Source organism: Carassius auratus, chromosome 43 (genome assembly GCF_003368295.1).
Source record: "Carassius auratus strain Wakin chromosome 43, ASM336829v1, whole genome shotgun sequence".
NCBI lineage: Eukaryota > Metazoa > Chordata > Actinopteri > Cypriniformes > Cyprinidae > Carassius > Carassius auratus.
Genome location: NC_039285.1, coordinates 11,083,343 through 11,105,768, shown reverse-complemented (window position 1 = coordinate 11,105,768; position 22,426 = coordinate 11,083,343). Strand labels below are relative to the sequence as shown.

The window sequence follows — 22,426 nt, the reverse complement described above, 5'->3', positions numbered from 1 at the left end:
TTAATTATTATTATAATTATTATTATTACACATTGATCAAATTATCTTGTCTTTTTGTGTGTTTTCTAGTGTTCTTTGGCAAAGTGGAGAGTTTGGCACTTGAAAATGATCAACGTCACGTGGTGTTGAAAGTTGTGTGGCAGGTCAACGTGAAATCAGAAAGGTTCATCAAAGACCCTTGGCTTCATGTGTCCATGGATCACTGCAGCTCTCCTGACACGGAGAATGGCATGACCTACCTTTGGGAGGAAAAGCACGATAGGAAGTACAAGCTTCTCTCTCACCCTGTTGACCTAACCTCTGACATGCACTTGTTATATGCTGTATGTTACCAAAAAAAGGGATAAAAATATGGATTGAGGTTTATGGATTATGGCTTTTTGTCCTGAAGAGTTTTTTTTATCCAACATCAATGCTAAGTGAGCCTTAAGACAAGTTTACCCTTAAGAGAAGCCTCTGTTACTGTACGCAGCATTATGGCAGATGCCTCACATCTGTGATTCTTTTGCCTCATCTGATATTTTTATTTAATCTCAATGTTTGGAGTAATGGATTTATATATTTATTCAGTCAGGTAAATTTTAAGGTTTGTTAATATAAAAAATTTAAAAAGAGAAATGGAATTAAATAGAGTTACTGAGTTCTCTTAAAAGCTCAAAAAAAGTAATATATTTTAAGTGGCAATACATTACCTAATAAGATTTTTTTTTTTTTTTAATCATGCTGTATATCATCAGTCTCAGGTCTGTTCCAAATTGAAGTTTTTGTGTTTCATTTTCTTTTTTTTTTTTTTTCTTTTTTTTTTAAATTTTTTTTTGACCCATTTACAGGTAACAACTGAAAGATTATCCTCATTGGTTCACATGCACCAAGTTTCTGTAAAATCTGTGTACACACATTATACAGAAATCTCAATTCATCAGTAAATTTGCACTAAAATGTATTCTAAATTTATGACAATTTAGATTCAATCATACATCACTGTGTTAAGATAACATTTCCCTTATCTGTCTATCTCATCTCATCTGTCTAATACATGTAGTGTTTTTGGAGTTATAAAGTTCTCCAGACTCTTGCATAGTGTCCAGTTTCCATGTCTCTATACAACTTTGTACACACTTTTCATGTTAAATGTTGTTACTTGTTCAAGTTTTATTATAGTATTGCAGAAAAAAAACTATATGTATATGCTATATGTTTTTTTGTTGTTGTTTTTTTACATTATTTCTTTTCATTGAATTGGCTATATAATTATAGTCATTTGTGATTTTACATCACATCTGTTATTTCTAAATAAAAATGTTAAGCAGCACAAAACTATGCATATTTCTTTTTTTTTCAATTATCATTACTTTAAAATAAAGCAAGAACTACAAATTTAGATGTTTAAGACATCTCTTTAAAAAAAAAAAAAAAAAAACATCTGCAATGAACCACTGTTATGGAGTAAAGGTGGGAAAGGTACCTTTAGATGAAGTTCAGTTGCAGATTGTTTTCAAAAAGAGATATCTTAAAAACCTACATTTGTAGTCTTAAGGTTATAGTACTCAGAGCTTAAAGACCTAAATACCAGGGTGGTCTGTTCTTAGCTTGTTCATGAAAAAATATGAATTATACTGTTATTTAGTGTGGTCATTATTACCAACATTTACAGTTAATTAGATATATACTAAACATTTATGTCAGTTATGTTCTTGTAGAGTAAATCAACAAACAGATAAATGTGTGACATTATACCATATATTTGTAGACAGAGAAGTTAAATTATATACAAATAATAACTAATAATTTATGTATATATTCTACATAATAGTTAAATACACATTTATAGATGTACTTACAGAGACTTTCTCTTTGGATAGTGAATACAGAAAACTCTTTTTCACTGAAAAAAGAGCTCTTCTCTCTTTCTGTTAACTTTGGAATATGCTCATTGCGGCTTGATTGCAGAAGTAAAATTTCTTATGCAAATATTGATTCTGTGAAGGCAAAAAGATACTCTGTTGCGGAGGGTTTAGTAAAAGGCTGCCACTTAGGTTTGAGCTTACGTAAGCCCCCCACAAAAAAAAACAACAACAACAACATTATATTAATTATACATAAAATGTGATAAATACATATAATTAAATATAATTAAATATAAAAATATATATAAATAATAATAGTATTCTGCCCTAAAGAATAGCATGATAATTATTCTTCAAAATGCAGAGCATGCTTAATGTGAATATTCTGTCATGTAATATTTCATTTAATATTTAATAATATTTAATTAATCTGTATTTGAGTTTACTGAAGGTTATGATAGTCCTGTAATAGGGCAAAGGTACTTCTAAAATAATTTTTCTGCTTTGCTTGGACCTCATGTTGTTGGTTATACCTGTATAAACAAAATGTCTGTGAAAGATTTACTGTTAATGATCAGTAAAAGCCATTTTTGGCTTTACTTGCAGGACTTCAGTAAAAGGAAAGGTTCATGTTTATGTTAATGTGACTTTCTTGAATATCAGTGAGGTTCCTCAACACTCCAGGACCTACTATGATTTTGTATTCATGTTTATCACACCCACCTTCACCCAGTACTCTAAAGGCACGACACGCATAATTGAGTTTTATTTGTTTTGCTAATTGTCACACAGGCAAGTTACAAGTGCTATATCTTCATAGACATTTTGTTTTTGCCAGCTGACAGTCTTTTCAGGTACCTTAGATTTATTGACACCTCGAGATAGCTAGCATGCTTCCAGTCAGTCAGTTTGTTTTGAATCTTATTAGCAGAAATGTGTGTTGGAACTACTACTCCACTACTACTGTAAGGTGGGGGAAAAGTGTTGTAATAGAGGTTTGTAAGGTTATGTTTGCACTAGTCTCACATCGCCAGACTTTCAGACTGACAGCTGCTTTCATTGGCCAAGGCATGTCAAACAACCAATCATAGTTTGTTTTTGTCAGTATCACATTTCGGGGTGCAGTAATGTCACCACAATAACAGACCGGTGAGTAAAATTCTCGGACGTATTTTCAAAATTTTATGTGGCAACCTTAAATATGACGTCTGAGGCTGAGACTGTGTTTTTCCACTGGTGAGACCAGCCACCTCCTGGAAGAGATATGATGCTATATATATTTTTCTAAATGGCACAAAAGTGTTTTCTTATTTGTTGTTGAAATTAGCAACAATGTCAGAACCAAATTTAGGCTATGTCTCTTTTAACCCAAATAGGTTTTAAACTAGACATATTGTAGCGTGTCATTGACAAATTTTGCTTAAAGGGATAGTTCACTTTCAAATAAAATTTTGGTATGTTTTAGCTTACCTCAAGGGCATCCAAGATGAAGCTGTCTTTGTCTCCGCAGTAGTATTCATTTTGATATTTTTAGGTCAAATGAGCATTCATTACTCAAGTAGAAGTATAGATACTAGGGTTTGAAAATACTTTTGTAGAAGTTGAAGTATAAACTCAAGCATTTTACTCAAGTAAAAGTGTAAAAGTACTGGTTTAAAAAACTACTTAAAGTATTAAAGTAAAAGTAATGTAAGGGGAAAAAAATGCAATTGAGAATAAAAGCTTAGGCCGCGCCATGGGGGCCTATTGTGCACTACCCCACCTCGTAAAAAAAAAACATTTTTTCTAAAATGCCATAGGCCACAATGACTATAATGTTATATTAAAATGTTCATGTTGAAAAATGTGGGATTCACTAGGCTACCTGTTTCAGACGCATATATGCCCATTGAAAATGAATGCACTTTAGTACAATGCAAATACATTAAAGAACTAGAGATATGATGACTAGTTGCCTATAAGTATTGTAATGGTGCAAAAAGTCAAACTTCAGGGGAATGTCATCAATAACCTTTAATGGAATGTAAATGTACATCCAAGCTTAGCTGAAGGAATCTGCGAGGGCAATGGTAACAATTACTCTTGGTTGTCTATTTACAATAAACATTCTAGTGCTGTCAAAATGATTGATTAATCCAAGTGATTAATCAAATATGAAAAAAGAAAAAATAACTCATAATCCTGATACCTTCTTGATTGATAGCTTCCTGTATTCGGTACATACGTCTGCTATGTCCACTGTGGGGGGATAACAAGTTACAAAGTTGGTATAGTCTACTTATCACAACATTGTCAATCGCGTCGTCAATCGCAAACGATAATTTATTAAAACGTCTCACTACCGAACTACCTACAGTAGCTTAATTTGTGGAGGACGAAGAGAAAGCACCCACTTGGTAAATGAGCCAGCGAGAAGTAATAACTTTTAAGTAGGGTCCAGTGCCTTTTCGATACTTTTAAAACAGTACCAGTGCCTAAACGGTACCTGAACCGATACTTTAAAAAAAAAAGAAAAAAAAAAGAAAAAAAAAACTATGGATAACATTAAAGAACATTACAAATATTAAAAGTAAATCCATAGCTTTCACCTGGGATGCTCTCATTTCATAAATTGTGCTTCCCTTAATCTAAGGCTAATAAATGTATTTCACATTCTGGGTCATTATTTAATACAAAACCACACATGATGTTTCTACTGTATCTCTGTCACTCACTCTGATATTTAGTTAAGATGATTACTGTCTGTCACTGTCTTTAATCAGTCCTGTGAATTACTGTATGCTCATTCTTTATAAAGTAACAACAATGTTGTTTTCAAAATACAGTACTGAGCAAAAGTCTTTAGTATGTTCACCCCCAAAAGGGGTTTTAAGCCAGTTATTTATGACTTTATTTATATCTTTTATCAGTTCGAAATATCAGTTTGCCATTAATTTTAATAATAGTCTAGTGCGATTTTGAATGCACAAGCAGTCTGACAACGGCAAAATAAATGTTTGGAAATGTAAACTGATATTTTATACTGACACACTGCAGCAAACTATATAAATAACTGGCAGAATACCATGCTTTTAAGTGAAAATACTAACGTGCTTAAGACTTTTGCAGAGTAGTGTATGTATAAAGTATGTATGATTAAATTAAGTATATTTAAATAAGTGTAATTAAAGTATGTGTTCATTCATACTGTATGTTTTAAGGGCTAGATTGTCGCTGGAGGAAACTGCTGTGGTGTAATGAGTGGTGACAAGCGAAAACTTAACAGTAAATGAGAAACCGACTGCTCCCCGACTGTTTGTGTTTAAGTGCCCTTGCGCTGCTCCGCCGTGGTTTGCGTGTTGAAGAGGGTGCTGAAAGACGGAGATGAGACCGGTCTGACGCCGGTTTCATATGAAATTTAAGGGGACTGACTCTGAGGCGATCAGATACCGGTTCCATACCCAACCCTACTTTTAAGAAAAATATTTTTTGATAAACGAACCCAAAACTGGCTATGTCCTTGCTGGAGTGTGATGTGATTTGTGTCATGTGCAGGTGCGATGGATCACGTACAAACCAATAGGGTGTCAGAATGGTATATGTTTATACTTCTCATCCAACCACAATCAAATTCCATCTGTATGGAGCGATTTATCTGGTAATTTTTTTTTTTTTTTTTTTATGATGACAAACTAATATGAAAACAAGCTGAAATGAAATAGCAGTAACAAAGATATTTTTTAAAATGTAAGGAGTAGAAAGTACAGACACTTGCGTGAAAATGGAAGGAGTAGAAGTTAAAAGTCTGCTGAAAAAGAATTACTCAAGTAAAGTAAAGTATAGATACCCCAAATTTCTACTTATGTAAGGTAATTAATTATTTGCACTGTCTGAAATATAATGCAGTAATTGTAATTAATTGGTTTATAATGCACCCTATAACCATTGCGATTATAATTAAAATACAACACATTACTCACTCTATTGACAGCGTGCCATTGGGTCCCTCTGGCATTGGACGTCGCCTCCAGTTTATACATGGCAAACTAAACACAACGTGCAAAACGCTGCAGCTCAACAGCGAAACAGAGAAAACTCAGGATCTTCAGTCAGGCAGGTGTGTGATGCAATACTGTCAATGTCCTTGTCGTCGTCTTGTAGTTGTGGGATTGATATGTTCCATTCGTGACAACATATGCTCTCAACTTCTGTTGGCATCTCACAACACTTGCTACTAAAACACCACCAATTTTGAAGAGATCTGTCTCTCTGAGGCTTGAAGACGTGCTTGTGCAGCGGATGCTTCCTCCATCACTCTGAGTTCTTGATCTGTGTATTCTGGTTCAAATGAATATGGTTGTGAAAAAAATTCAACACTGTCTGTTGATATATCTTCCATTGTGATTTCCTGTACATCTTAATATGTTTAAATCTTCACAGTGAAAGGTAAAACTTCCGAAATCTCTGTAGACAATGAGTGACATACACGCACAAGAGATCACTTCCGGCTCTTTCCGCGTTAGCGCAGACTAAGCCAGAACGTCACACACGTCACAAACCAGGAAGCACGCGCCCTCAGATCAGTTGGACATGGTTGTGTACAAGAGTTAAAAACGCTATAAATACTGTTCGTTTTCTTACTCAAACCACTCGTTGCTTGTCTTAGGTTATTAGTGTGTTCTTACATTGGGGAATTGTTTAACTTGGACTTCTCTGTGCATGCTCTTTGAGGTGGTGACCATAGACCTTGATTATTTGAGTCACATGCAAGAATGGTTTGACCTAAAAATATCAAAATGGAAACTACTGCGGAAACAAAGACACCTACATCTTGGATGTTCTTGAGGTAAGCTAAAACATATCAAAATTTAATTTGAAAGTGAACTATCTCTTTAATTTTGATGTCATGGTTATTAGTATTCCATTGGGGTGGGGGTAGTTCACTGTAAAGACTGATCAGTTATGATCTGTTACAGGCCATAAATAACTTAATAACATAATAAACTTGTTCATCTTCAGTTCTCTCTTCACAGCAGTTCAGTCAGTGTACTCTTTGAGTGCATGAATTACTCCGGGATATTGGTTTGTTTTAACTCAGAGGGAGTATCAGCCACATTAAAAAAGTTAACAGCTTAAGTCATTTGTGGATTAATGAGACGAGAACTGATTCAAATGATTCAGTTCGATTTGGTGAACTGGTTCAAGAAGATCCGGTTACATCGAGTGATTCGTTTGCGAACCGGATATCACAAACTGCTGTTTTGAACTCCCTCATAACAGACACGGAAGAGAAGACAATGCTGAATAAAGTCCTAGTTTTTGCTATTTTTGTACCAAAATGTATTTTCGATGCTTCAAAAAATTCTAACTGACCCTCTGATGTCACATGGACTACTTTGATGATGTTTTTCTTACCTTTCTGGACATGGACAGTATACTGTACAAAGTTTCAATGGAGGGACTGAGAGCTCTCGGATTAAATCTAAAATATCTTAAACTGTGTTCCGAAGATAAACGGAAGTCTCACGGGTTTGGAACGACATGAGGGTGAGTTATTAATGACATAATTTAATGACATTTTTCGGTGAACTAACCTTTAAAGGTAACATAACATTCAACTATGTACAATTCTTACATTCTCAACATAAGAAAAAGAAAAATAAAAAAAAAACTTTTTGATAATTTATGAAAAGTTTTAATGTTTTAAGTTTTAATTTATGAATTTAGTTATTTATTTTTATTTTATTTTTTTCCTCTGGTTTATTTATTCTTATTCTTATGTCTTGTAACGGATATGCAGATCATCAATTCATGTGTTTAATTCAGATTTTCCAAATGAAACTTTTTTTTTTGCACCAAGTGCCTGGACTGGCGCCAGCCTGGCTGGACTTAAATTATTTACGATGCCCATGCGAGCTTCAAAGAAGAAACGAAAACCCCCAACCCAAATTCTTCCAACACTGGAGACAAAGGAACTTTTCGTATAAGTTCCTTACTTTCATTTTATTATTAATATGTATTTTAATTATGTTTATGGATTGCATAAAATGGTTAATCCTTGTTATGTGAAGAGTATAAGTTGCAAGCTCATACTTTAGGAATTGTCTCTCCTCACTTTAACCTTCTCAAAGAGAGCCACGTTTCTGCAACCCCCATCTTTGCAGGTCGTAAAACTTTACGACCACACTGGAGAGGAGAGAAGCCAAATCTTCTCCCCAATGCATTCTATGGAATGAATTTGTTACCTGTTAGTTTTTATGCTGTATAAATGTATTACGTATTCCCTTTTGGTACATTTAGATGTTTCCCAACATCTGCAGTGTTATCATGTGTTAAGCAAATCTTTCAGATGTAGAATTACACATATTTAATGTAACTTCATGTTTTGATCACATATACCTATTATGTTTAGTCTTGTTCTAATCGTCATGCTCTGACAGACCCATTTATCTAGAACAAAGTAAGGAAATGTATGTAATCTGAAGTACAAACTTGCTAGAAATATCCCTGATGGAATCGGACAGGCACTAGATCACCGGGGGGGTTGTCTTTTCAGAGACAAAGGAACTTTTCCCTCCCGTTTCAGATCGCGGACTTTCATTGGCTGTTTACGCGAAAAAGGGGCGTGAACCATTTCAAGCCATAAGAACGACCGGACAAGGTCCGCCTCTCTCTTCTTCCTTTTCTTCCTATTCTCCGTTCTCGGACACGCTGCTCTCCAACGTTGCTTCCGCGCGGCCACAGCGCAAACCCCCTCAGCACAGGGGCTGAGAGAAAAAGCCATTTTAATGGCTCCTTTAGAGAGCTTTCGTTTTGTTCGTTTCTTTTCTTTACTAAGTTTATTCAACTATTCGCCTCTCCACGCAAGGAAGACGAATTCTGGGACATTGTTTGTTGAACCTTTCAAATACCGCGCGAGGACAGAACAAAGGACCACGTGCTCCACGCTCACGCAAAGATCCAGCGAAGCGTGCACGCGCGTCACGTGGCCTCTGGCACACGCCACGCACATGGGACACTTTTGCAAGTATCACTTTCTCTATGGAGATTTAAATGCTGGTTTAAAGTGTTGTTATGATCTGATTTGTTGTTGGCTTCCAAAGTTACTGACTATGATTTTCATACCTGAGCTCCTTATGTGATCTCATTCTATTTTCTCTCTCTCTCTCTCTCTCTCTCTCTCTCTCTCTCTCTCTCTCTTTCTCTCTCTTTTATTTGGATTCGTTATGTATTGTATAAAGCTTACTGTTTGTATTGTCGTACGCATATTTACTCTGTGTGATTTGTAGTTTGATGTATTACTAGTTTAATTATTAAAAACCCATATACTGACGATTGGCTTGGACTCCACCCCACTCACATTACGAGTCACTGAGATGTGTCTGATCTATAGCTACAAGCTCTAAATTTAGAAACTAAAATTATCATAAGGATAGGATAATATTTTCATGGCCAGAGAATACTTTTCCTTGAATTATAAGGTGTGATAACTTTATTGAAAATTGATAGGTCTACAGTGGTTTGCTGGACATACCACGGTTTGATTTGCAGTAATTTACAGTAAGAGATATCACAATAATTGATATGAAGAATGTAATATTGACATATTAATGAGTAAGTTACAGTGCCCTGTGATTATTTATTGTTATAGGCAATTGAGCTATTTTTCATAATCAATCAAATTTAATGTAACTGTCATCTGAGATATAAATTAATCAAATTCCTGATTAATTATTCAAATCCCCTATATATCATTTGAGTTAATTACTATGTAAAACTCATTGTTGTTACAGTCTATTTAAAATCACTCTGGGTTACAAGAAGTTTTGTTAAAGGGAAAAATACACCGGTCAAACACATACACATGCTAGTGCAACAACATTTAAAATGCAGCACAGTGAAACACACACACACACACAAACACAAACACAAAAACAAGGAAAGCGATTAAAAGGAAAATCTATACTTTCCACCCTCATGCCATCCAACCAAAAAAAAAAAAAAACAACATCTCTCTTAGTTTAATGCAAGTGAATGAGACGTCAAAAAATGAATATGACAGACAGTGACTCATACAACCCCTGTAAATGAATCAGTGTATTCTTAGGTGAAAGGATAAATACATAAAAATAAAAATACTAATATTTTAAATTTGACCTTTGTGTTCACTATGTGGTTTCTGAAGTGGTCCTGTCCCCTTGCATTATACAGACTAAAGATCTTTTCTTGTGTTCAACTGAAGAAAGAAAGTCTGGGACAACATGAGGGTGAGTAAATGATGAGAGAATTTTCATTTTCATTTTTGGTTGAACTATTCCTTTGAATAGCAAGATTTGATGCAGAGGCTAAAACATACTCCAGACAGAAAATAAGAATGTGTTGCATTAATGAGGAGTTGTATATTTTGTATGAATTTATGGATGTTTTTAGAATTTAAAACATACTGTAGAACATTAACATTTTGAAAGGGGTATTAAAGAGATATTTAGAGTTTTTTTTTTTTTTTTTTTTTTTTTTGCAAATATTGATAAATAATTATTTGTGACTAATTATATTAATTAATAAGAAAATCATAGAATTATTAAGATTTTAAAAAATACTCACTGACAAGTCTTTATCGTTACTCAATGTGTCATATAATGACTCAATATCCACTAAGTGGTAAGAACATCACTAAATATAAATTACAATTTATTTAAATTACAGTAAAATGTTCATTTAAACACTTTTGAGAGATTTTGTAACATTAAATATAGTGTATATATATATATATATATATATATATATATACAGTACAGACCAAAAGTTTGGGCACACCTTCTCATTCAAAGAGTTTTCTTTATATTCATGACTATGAAAATTGTAGAGTCACAATGAAGGCATCAAGGGCTATTTGACCATGAAGGAGAGTGATGGGGTGCTGCGCCAGATGACCTGGCCTCCACAGTCACCGGACCTGAACCCAATCGAGATGGTTTAGGGGTGAGCTGGACCACAGACAGTAGGCAAAAGGACCAACAAGTGCAAAGCATCTCTCAGGGAACTCCTTCAAGACTGTTAGAAGACCATTTCAGGTGACTACCTCTTGAAGTTCATCAAGAGAATGCCAAGAGTGTGCAAAGCAGTAATCAGAGCAAAAGGTGGCTACTTTGAAGAACCTAGAAGATTACATATTTTCAGTTGTTTCAAATTTTTTTGTTATGTATGTAATTCCATATATAATTCCACATGTGTTAATTCATAGTTTTGATGCCTTCAGTGTGAATCTTCAGGTTTCATAGTCATGAAAATAAAGAAAACTCTTTGAATGAGAAGGTGTGTCCAAACTTTTGATCTGTACTGTATGTGTACACACTCAGCACGGGCTGGCCGGCCACCACTGAAGCATATTAGAGCATGACTACAAAAGCCACCGCATGACACACATTGGGGAGACGCATCTCCAGAAGACTCCACGCTAATGCCTCTTATACCTTGCTTCCAGAAAGCAGTGTGTGACCGGCTAGCCCCAGCACATGAGCTCGACATGGACACCCAGCCTGCTCTACTGTGCAGGGGTGAGGAGAAAAGGCTGCTCGTTGTGCATAATGCTTAAACTCATCATACAGTGATGTCAGGTGGCAATGTATCAACTGGCCAAGTCCTTAAGCATCCTCTGAAAAACTGGATAAGTTTCCGTACATATCAAAAACACTCTGGTTGCGTGCCGTGTCCAGGCTTCCAGCTTGGCTTTAAAACCCAGGGTTTTTTTTTTTTTTTAATCCACCAACATGAATGTGTCAGCCATCATCCCCTGCATTGTCAGGTTCAAGTCATTCAAGGTCATGAAAATGTTGCTCAGGTAGGCCAGTTTTGCGAGCCAGCTCTTGTCACTGAAGTGTGCTGCTAAGGGTGACTGCTTGACCGACAGTAATTCCTCTCTTAGCTAAAAAATTTGTGTTAGGGCTTTCCCTTTGGACAGCCACCGAAGTTTTATATGTAGAAGCAGGCGCTTGGGATCAGCATCCATGTGCTCAAACAATACTTCAAACAAACGCGTATTCAGTGCATGAGCTTTAATGTGGTTGATGACGCATATAGCATTATTAAGGACTGTGTGGAGCTCTGGAGACATATTCTTGCTTGCCAGAATCTCTCGGTGAATCAAGCAGTGAGTTGCCTCACATTCTTGCGCAGCTTCTTACACCCTGTTAGTCATCATGGCAGCCCCGTCAGTGCACACAAACACAAAACTTCCATTCCAGTCTGCTTACAATGTATTCGTTCAATACTTGGAATATTTCAGAGCTGGTGGTTGTGCTTGGAAGTGAAAGACAACTGAGCAAATCTTCCTGCACCTCATCTTGATGCATGTACCACACATAAACTAACATGATCGATATATTCCAGGTCAGTCGATTCGTCCACTTGAATTGTGTACCACAGAGATGCTTTTAATCTGCCCAACAGCTGCCTCTCTATCTTCAGCCATGTCATCAATTCTCTTGGCAACAGTATGGTCAGATAGTGGAACATGATCCAACATGCCAGCTACTTTTTCCTCAAAGTTCCTGACAAATATCTTTTGCAGCCAGCAAAATTTGCTCTTCTCCGACTGTAAAGTTGAGCCGCTGAGCATCCAACTCGCATTTCTTTCTTTTGAAAAAACTCCTCCGTTTTGTTTTGAGAGTTTGGTGTTTGGTGGTTAAGTGCCGCTGAAGTTTTGATGGCTTCATTGCAGTTTCTCACCACAAATAACACACAATGGATTTGGCACCACGGAATCGCCTGTTGTCGTAAAATACGATTTTGCTTTATTTTTTTAGTTTATCATCACCTTTCCTTTTACCGGAACTATCCGCAATATAATTAGCCATTGAAGTTTGCTGAGGCCCGCTCATCTCTCCACATACTTTTCTGTCACTTCAGGTCAGATGCACTGCACTTTTTTTTTCTGCAGTCCCTTCAGATACGACGCATTGCTTGGCAAGAAACACATTTTAAAGGGTTAGTTCATCCACATAAGAAAATTATGTCATTAATTACTCACCCTCATGTCGTTCCAAACATGTAAGACCTCCATGCATCTTCGGAACACAGCTTAAAGGGTTAATTCGCCCAAAAATGAAAATTACGTCATTAATAACTCACCCTTATGCTGTTCCAAACATGCAAGGCCTCCTTTTATCTTAGGAACACAGTTTAAGATATTTTAGATTTAGTCCGAGAGCTCTCAGTCCCTCCATTGAAGCTGTGTGTACGGTATACTGTCCATGTCCAGAAAGGTAAGAAAAACATCATCAAAGTAGTCCATGTGACATCAGAGGGTCCGTTGGAATTTTTTGAAGCATCGAAAATACATTTTGGTCCAAAAATAGCAAAAACTACGACTTTATTCAGCATTGTCTCTTCCGTGTCTGTGTGAGAGAGAGTTCAAATCAAAGCAGCTGGATTTCCGGTTCGCGAACGAATCATTCAGTTCACCAAATCGAACTGAATCGTTTTAAATGGTTCGCATCTCTAATACGCATTAATCCACAAATGACTTAAGATGTTAACTTTTTTAATGTGGCTGACACTCCCTCTGAGTTCAAACAAACCAATATCCCGGAGTAATTCATGTACTCAAACAGTACATTGACTGAACTGCTGTGATGAACAACGAGCCGAGCCAGATAACGAACAATAGACTGACTCGTTCACTCGTTGATGATGTTTTTCTTACCTTTCTGGACATGGACAGTATACCGTACACACAGCTTCAATGGAGGGACTGAGAGCTCTCTGACTAAATCTAAAATATCTTAAACTGTGTTCCGAAGATAAAAGTAGGCCTTACATGTTTGGAACAGCATAAGGGTGAGTTATTAATGACATAATTTTCATTTTTGGGCGAACTAACCCTTTAACTCTTTCGCACATGAGTTTAAAATATACTAGCTGAGACCTCATCGTGAGTTTTTTTTAGATGCCGTTATTTTAGAATCTGTCGCCTTATTGTTTCCATGGCGATGCTTCATGCTACACAGCCACAATAGATCTGTATGACACATGGATCGCTTTTATTTAGTTTTTCCCATTTTATTAAAAGTAAACTTTAGTTACCTACACAGTCTGTATATGATATTAATAAAAACATGTCGTCATATTAGATTTGTAAGGATCATTATTGTCATTTCCACAGACATCAGAGAATATTTTACAAACTGTAAATGTATGTTTTTGCTTGTACTCGTGTATTTTAATGTCTGAATCTTTAAATAAGCATTAAATGGTTGAAAACACTGAATACCTGTGATAATATGACCAGTGCTCAGCGTGTTCAATCTGGCTCTGCATCAGTCAAAGCGCAAAAGTGGATTTAAATTCAGCAGTTGATGACATGATGCACTGAAAGTTCTAATCACACGGGTGTGATCATACGCTTCAGGGGCCAGTAAAGACTGATCACACCGGTGTGATTGTACGTGTCAAAGGGCCCCAAATGTACATAAAAGTTTCTACATATTTAATAATTTTATAAAAGGCATGCTCTATTCTAAGTGTTATTCTATTAAAAGTGAAAATAATTAATTGAACCAAATACACTGTACAACTAAATGAAAAACTATTTCAACCTCTGTATAGAAGGCATAACCCACCCCTACAGAAGGATCAATGTGCACCATGTATCTGTTCATGGCCATTGCCCCATGTAAAATCCTCCACTGAAGGTCGCCTGTAATTTAATTAATTGGGTTCTTCAATAAGGACAAAGCATCTAGGGGAAAAACAGTTCCAAAAATATCAGTCCATTTTGTTGAAGGAAGTCCACTAAAAAAATAAGATTAGATGCTTTTTACACAGGAAATATATAGGGATTTTTTCCATAATTCCTCAAAAATTCCAAGCTGAGGGGTTTAATAAACAAAAGACTCTTCCCATCATCTTGCCCTTCTCCCAAATAAATAGTTACATTAAGAGAGGGGAAAACATAAGGAATCGCCTTTCTTCATTGATCAATTGCTACGGAGTCATTTGTCAAAGTTTTATAATCCCCATGCAAAGACTTAAATAATTCAGTATTTGCTTGTTTCACCAGTCACACAAATTTGACCCCAGTCATTTTACTCAACTCCTCTGTACTTTTATTAAAAATATTTCCCAACTTTGTGCATCCAGCAGCAGTTAAACATTCATGCAGACTGAGACCAGACATAAGTCTAGAAGGTAGAAAATCATCAAGAAAATGTGGCTCTTCAAAAAGCAATAATCCACTATAGCCCCTTTCACACTGCATGTCGGACCCGCAATATTCCCGTAACATTGCCTGGTCGCCTTCTGTGTGAAAGCAACCACGTCCCGGAATTGATTACCGAATCGAACCCGGGTCGGGGACATAGTAACATTGCGGTAATCGATCCGGAACGAGCGCTGTGTGAACAAAAGCCAGATCTAATTCGGTATCGAAGTGATGACGCGCGATATCGCGCGACTTTTTTACCGGCTGTTTTGAAGGAAGATCAACATTCGCGACGAAAACATATGTGCAAACTGTAATGAAGCAGAGATCAGTTAGTTCCTCACTTTCCGCACTGACGCAGAGATCGTTTGCTTGCTTCAGTTAAAGTATAACGTGCCAAGCTTTGTCGACTCGTACATTACACGTCACGCGCTGATGTCAGGTGTCGTTACGGGATCTTCAAGGGTTGTGTGTGAAAGCACGCACATATACCGGGTCATCACTGGCAGTGTGAAAGTGCCAAATCTAGCGACCAGGGAACAATTACAGGAACACTTTACCCCTGTATTTGCCGGAATGGCAGTGTGAAAGGGGCTTATGTGTATCTGATGAACATGAAATGGTAAACACTTTCTATGCCTCCAGAACTGACTTATAGAAAGGTGTAAAATTCAGACGATCATCATTCTGGAGCTCCATTAAGAACAATATTTGTCAAATCCCATACTTCTGACCAGCCTGAGATTAGCAGAATCTGTCTTTAGCCATGATACATCCATGTGATATGGCAACAGTCTCTGAGCTGCTGGTTACCAGAAAGCAATAATTTTGGATCTGATGTCTATCAATCCTTGATACTCCTCTTGAAAAGGAAGGTATAAAGCAGCAGCAGGAATACAAAGTTATCCAGATAGATTAAAAAATAACAAGTTTTCATTTAATTTCTTCATTAAATCCAGCATGTGGTTGTTACACAGTTATGCCACAAAGTAGAGGTGACCAAATTATTGGTCACTAAAATCCTTCCCATATAGGACAACTTAGGTAGCAAAATTTCCATTTCGAAACCATGATCAACAGATTGCATCACTCTCCACAAGATTAACGGAGATGGAAGACAGGAACTGCCACTCAAATGTGAGGCTAGTGGGCATACCAGAATCTGAAAAAGGATCAGATCCGATTGGGTTTCTCAAAAAGTTTTTACCTTTGTGGATACCCTCCCTGGCTTGTCATGAGATCAAAACTAAGAGATCACATCGCATTTACAAAAGGAGGCAAACTGAATCGTCGCACTTGCACTTTGACTTTCAAACTTCTGGACTACACTGATTGTCAGGCAATTCTGAAATGTGTGTGGGAAGCTTATCCTGTGAATCACAAGGAAAGAATTCAACCAAGTTCGAAAGAAGATGATCGTCCTTGGTCTCAGGCAATTCCTTGTTTGCCCAGCTGAGCTCAAATTGAAACGCGGAGGTCAATCTCTGATCTTTAAAACACCACAAGAAGCAGAGCATTCTGGTAACTCCATTAAAGAAACCATCAGTAACAGCTTCGATGATGGGCCATCGATGCAATTCCTGGGAAGATGATTACCTAGGTTGGAAGTTAAGTTATAATGTCTGGTCACATGGAGATATGCTTTCAAATTCGCATTCTGTATAATGTACATTACTCTCTTTGACTGAATGGCGGGGCTCTATATTATTAGTTGTAATGTACACAGGCTGAATTTGTCACGCTGTCTAGTCTCTGTTTCCCTGGGTGTCCACTAGTGGGCTCAGTTTCCCTTAGGCACTTCACCGTAGGCACTAGAATTCCTCTAGTCTGGTCCTGTCTTCACAGTAATTGCACTCCTGTTAATTGCACCAGGTGCAGGAACTCTATTGACATTAGCCTCCCTATATAATCCAGTCTTTTCCTGTTGTTTGTATGGAGTCCTTACCCTTCGTGTTATCAGCCTTCTCGTCATCCATGATTTCCCTTCATCTTCTCGTCTCCCGAGATTGACCCTAATCTCTCGTCTTCCGAGTTCCCTTTCCTGTTCCCTCCTTGTTTATTTGTTTGTTTATTTTTGGACTGTCTGTTTGGCTTTGACCTCTGCTTGTTCGACCAAGCTTTGGATTACCCTTATACTTAATAAATACCTGCGATTGGATCTACTATCTCCTAGTATCTCACGATTCCACACAGAATTCTCCTATCAAGCGCACAAGATGCTTGGAATTTTTATAGATAAATCTGTATCCATAGCATAAATTCAGTTGCATTTAAAATGTGTCTATGTCCCTTATTTTAAAAACAGACAATTCAAGTTGGTGGCGCACTCCTGTGCTGACAGTAAAACAAAGGGATTTATAATCTTAGTACGTAAGAAATTACAGATATCAATAGACCAGTGGTTCCCAACCTCTTTCAACTCGCGGCCCACACAACCAAATGCATATGTTTGCGCGGCCCACTGCAAAAACATTTACTGACCCCGCTATTGTTGGGTTAATAACTTAGTACTCAGAAGCTAGATGGTTAACTGTATTTATTGGACAAACTAGGGCTGTGCGATATGAAAAAAAAAAAAAAAACTATTGCGATTTCTTGTGAAATTGTGATAAATTTTGCGATTTCGATTTTAATCACGATTTTGACAAACACAGATATGCTTTAAAGTCATGAATGCATTCAGGATGAATTTGAAACATATTTCCAAAAGAAAACCAATTAAAGTTGTCAAAGAGTTGTAACATCTCTAGAACAGACATAAGTCAAAATTGTTAAATTATCATTTAAGAACAAAAGGAGACAGCGTGCGTGTAACATATGACTTTACTAAAACTCTCTCTTCTGCCCCATTTCCACGCATGCGCACATTCATAACATCCTATCAGTACATCTCCCTCTTTTAGCTAAAGAACTCCTTAAAACCAATGCATAAACACAACATAGCATTGCCTATTAAATTCTCATTCAGTCCACTCTTCTCCCTTCTCTTTTTTCCCAAAATAAATAAATCAGTGTCTGTGGGGAGAAAAACACAAAAACAAATATTATTAAATTATTACTATTTTCAACAGAATCAGGCGAGACAAAATGAGAATAGAAAGAAACAAGTCACTACACTAAAGTTTCAGTTTTAACGGTGCAAAGCACTTAGTGATGCCTTGATGTCTCTGATGCACCTTCTCAAGGACATCCTTCTGCAAACTGCCAGGTATCACAAGCCTATTTCCTTTCATTAGCAAACCCTCTGCAATGAGCAGATCATGTCCGTATTGCCAGAATAATGCTAAATGCGGTGGAACAGACTTTTTCTCCTCCCATCCTGTGCGTACGAGAGAACTTAGCTGTCTACACACTTTGTCCTCTTCCTGAGCTTTCTTTATTTGAGCAAGTTTATCTGTGTTGCAGGCAATTGTTGAATGACATGATCAACACACACGTTAACCTCTTCTTCTCTTTTTAGGTCTGCCTCAGATGGATTTTCTTCGAGTGCATGAAGGAACTTGAACTTGAAGGAGAACCGCAGAAGACGTAGACGAAATCTCCGTATACGCGGAGGTAGTTCATCCAGCAATCTCGAGCCCAATAGACTGACCAATGGCTTGTGATCAGTCTTGACCAAAAAAAAACAACCCAAGAAGGTAGGTTTTAAATCTTTCACAGCCTCAAGTAATTGCCAGTGCCTCCTTCTCAATTTGTGCGTATCTTTTCTCCGTAGGTGTCATGCTTCTTGAAATGAAAGCAACAGGTCTCCATTCCTCTGCAGGCTGCAGCTGTGATAGAACTCCACTTAATCCAAAGAAAGAAGCATCCACTGAGACTCTTGTCTGTCGATCTGGACAATACTGTGCTAAAACTGCCGGAGAACTGAGCTCTTGTTTAAATTTTTCAAATGCTTGCTGTTGTTGTATCCCCCTTGTCCAGTCATTTTCAGCTTTAAGCAGGTCTCTGATCGGTCCCGTCAGCTCTGCAATGTTGGAAGAGAACTTTCCAATGTAATTCACCATGCCGAGGAATCTTTTAACATCGCCAACACTTTTGGCCACTGGCATCTTTTTTATGGCTTTTATTTTGCCAAGGTCTGCTCGTATGCCCTCTGCGTTAATGATATGTCCCAGGAACCTATCTTGAGGCATTGCAAATTCACATTTTTCGTTCAATGTCAGACCAGTCCGTTCCAGCCTGTTCAAGACCTTGAGAAGTCTTGCATCATTTTCTTTATGTGTAGCACCGAACACCAGGATGTCATTTGCATGGCACAATGTGCCCTCCAGGCCCTCAAGCATTTGTGTTAGCCATTTTTGAAAGTGTTCTGGTGCCGAGGATATGCCAAATGGAAGACGGTGAAAGCAGTATCTCCCATAAAGTGTAATGAAAGTAGTGAGGGGGACTGAGTCTTTATGTAGGGGGATCTGCCAGAATCCAGCAGTAGCATCCAACTTAGAGAACACTGTAGCAGTCTCATCAACTGTGTTAAATCAACACAGATTCAGATTTTGCCATTTGGTTTCAGCACTATCCCCATACCTGAACACCACTCTGTTGCTTCTTCAATGGGAGCTATTACACCAAGTTCTTCCATCCTTTTCAGCTGTTCTTTGACTTTGTTCATCATAGGCAATGGCACTCGACGAGGGACCGACAGAGCAACTGGGGTAGAAGACTCTTTGAGCTTAATTTTCAGTTTATGTTTATTGTCCCCTAAGGGAAACTTGTCTTACAGCCAGGTAAACACACAGGTAGCACAACAGGTAAACACCACATATACGTACAAATAACAATACAAACTACTAATTAAAAACACTTTACACTACTACTCGTCTAGATCAAGAATTGGTGTGAGTGAGGACCTCAAAAGAACAATAAAGGGGGTGATTTACACAGTCCAATATGGCATCTGCTTTCCTCATAACCTGCCTCTCATATATATTTGTCAAGGAAACCTGTGGGCAGTCTATTGACTTACCAGCCATTTTTACAATATAGCTGAGGTTATTTTTCTCCCTCAGGTTGATGCCCCCATACAAGGCAATAAAAGCAAAAGTAAGGACAGATTCAATAAAAGATTAATAAAATAAAGACAGGATAACCTTATCAACAATAAAAGAGTTAAGCTTCCTTAGGAAGTACAATCGTTGTTGTCCCTTTTTACAGATCATCTCTGCATTTATGTTAAATTTAGTTTATTGTCTATCACAGTGCCCAGATATTTGTACTGCTCTACCACCTCTATGCTGATTCCTTTTATATAGGTGGGTGGAGGACAACCAGATTGTTTTCTCCTAAAATCTATGAGCATATCCTTACTTTTAGAGGTGTTAAGATGGAGAAAAGACCTGTCACACCAACTAACAAACTCATCGACCACTGGCCCATGCTGAGATTCATGTTTCTGCAGTAAACTGACAATAACTGTATCATCCGCATATTTCAGAATGTGTCTATTACTATACTGACTCCTACAATCGTTAGTGTAGAGGATGTATAGTAAAGGTGAAAGAACACAACCTGCGGGGAGCCAGTGGAAGAGACATGCCTTCGAGAGAGACAACCATTCACCTTAACTTGCTCTGTTCTGTTAGTTAAAAAGTCCAAAATCCAGCACACAAGATTACTCTCAATGTTAAATTCTGATAATAATTTACTGACTAAAACGTGTGGCTGGATAGTATTCTGTAGGCTCCTTGAAGTTTTCCAAGTCCTGTAAAGACTTTTGGGAACAGCTTTTTGTAGTCAGTGTCAGATGTTTGAATAGCATCTACGATGTGAATTAAGTTCAGCTCCTTAATGGCAGGTTGTCCAAGGAGAGGGGACAGTTTTGGTATCACAAACACTGGGTGTTTTATCACTTTTTTTTTGTGACTAAGTATTGCTTCAAACTGCCCTCTCACCTGTATTCAATTCAAGTTTATTTGTATAGCGCTTTTTACAATACAAATCGTTACAAAGCAACTTTACAGAAAATTATGTTTCTACAATATTTAGTAGTAGCTATTAGTTTGTGCACGTTTGACAGGATTTTATAAAAAAAATAATAATAATAATAATACAAGACGTAGTCAGCTAGACGATGAACTATCAATATTAGTAATTAATAGTTATTATATGATGCAGTCACACATTTAGCAATAATTGTTAGTTCTGTTTGTTTATTCAAGGCTAGCATCATCTGGGGTCCTCTGAGGGTCAGCATCATCTCTTCTCAGGTGTTCTGGATCCAGACTGGAGCTTGTGTAAACCCTAGTTAGGCAAAACATAGAAACACAATAGAGACATCATTAGCATAGCTGCTGATCCAAAAAAGTTAAATTAGTTTAACCAAAGCTAATGAATAAAAGTGCACATTTGATCAGATGCAACTACACTCACAATTTAAAAGATACAATATTCGTATGCTTGGTGAAAGAGATTTTTTAATCTAGATTTAAACAGAGAGAGTGTGTCTGAACCCCGAACATTATCAGGAAGGCTATCCCAGAGTTTGGGAGCCAAATGTGAGAAAGCTCTACCTCCTTTAGTGGACTTTGCTATCCTAGGAACTACCAAAAGTCTAGCGTTTTGTGACCTTAGGGTGCGTGATGGGTTGTAGCGTGGTAGAAGGCTAGTTAGGTACGCAGGAGCTAAACCATTTAGGGCCTTATAGGTAAGTAATGATAATTTGTAACTGATACGGAACTTAATAGGTAGCCAGTGCAGAGACTGTAAAATTGGGTTAATATGATCAAATTTTCTTGACCTCGTAAGGACTCTAGCTGCTGCATTTTGGACTACCTGTAGCTTGTTTATAGACGAAGCAGGACAACCACCTATAAGTCCATTACAATAGTCCAGTCTAGAGGTCATAAATGCATGAACTAGCTTTTCTGCATCAGAAACAGATAACATGTTTCGTAGCTTGGCAATGTTTCTAAGATGGAAGAATGCAGTTTTTGTAACATTGGAAATATGATTTTCAAAAGACAAATTGCTGTCTAATATAACACCCAGATTTCTGACTGTAGAGGAAGTAAAAGTACATCCGTCTAGTTGCAGATTGTAATCTACAAGATTCTGTGTAGTGTTTTTTTGGTCCAATAATTAAAGTGAAAGTGAAAGTGAAAGTGACGTGACATTCAGCCAAGTATGGTGACCCATACTCAGAATTTGTGCTCTGCATTTAACCCATCCGAAGTGCACACACACAGAGCAGTGAACACACACACACACACTGTGAACACACACCCGGAGCAGTGGGCAGCCATTTATGCTGCGGCGCCCGGGGAGCAGTTGGGGGTTCGATGCCTTGCTCAAGGGCACCTAAGACGTGGTATTGCAGGTGGAGAGAGAACTGTACATGCATTCCCCAATATCTCTGTCTTATCCGAATTTAATTGGAGAAAATTATTTGTCATCCAATCTTTTA

The 22,426-nt window shown here is 37.3% G+C and overlaps 1 protein-coding gene and 1 long non-coding RNA gene across 5 annotated transcripts in view; both read left to right on the top strand.

The window, feature by feature from the left end:
• Nucleotides 1–1,306, top strand: part of LOC113061693 (galaxin-like) — a 31,089-nt gene extending 29,783 nt beyond the window's left edge. For all 4 annotated transcript variants that reach the window (XM_026231035.1, XM_026231037.1, XM_026231036.1 and 1 more), the window contains exon 12: nt 70–1,306. In XM_026231035.1, coding sequence (XP_026086820.1) covers nt 70–347 — 278 coding nt within the window. In that variant the 3' untranslated portion in view covers nt 348–1,306. The remainder of the gene's footprint in view (nt 1–69) is intronic.
• Nucleotides 1,307–8,692: 7,386 nt separating this feature from the next.
• Nucleotides 8,693–20,048, top strand: LOC113061273 (uncharacterized). Its single transcript, XR_003278336.1, has 4 exons — nt 8,693–8,853; nt 10,038–10,093; nt 18,488–18,665; nt 18,743–20,048. It is a non-coding gene; the product is annotated as an uncharacterized LOC113061273 (long non-coding RNA).
• The last annotated feature ends 2,378 nt before the right edge of the window (nt 20,049–22,426 follow it).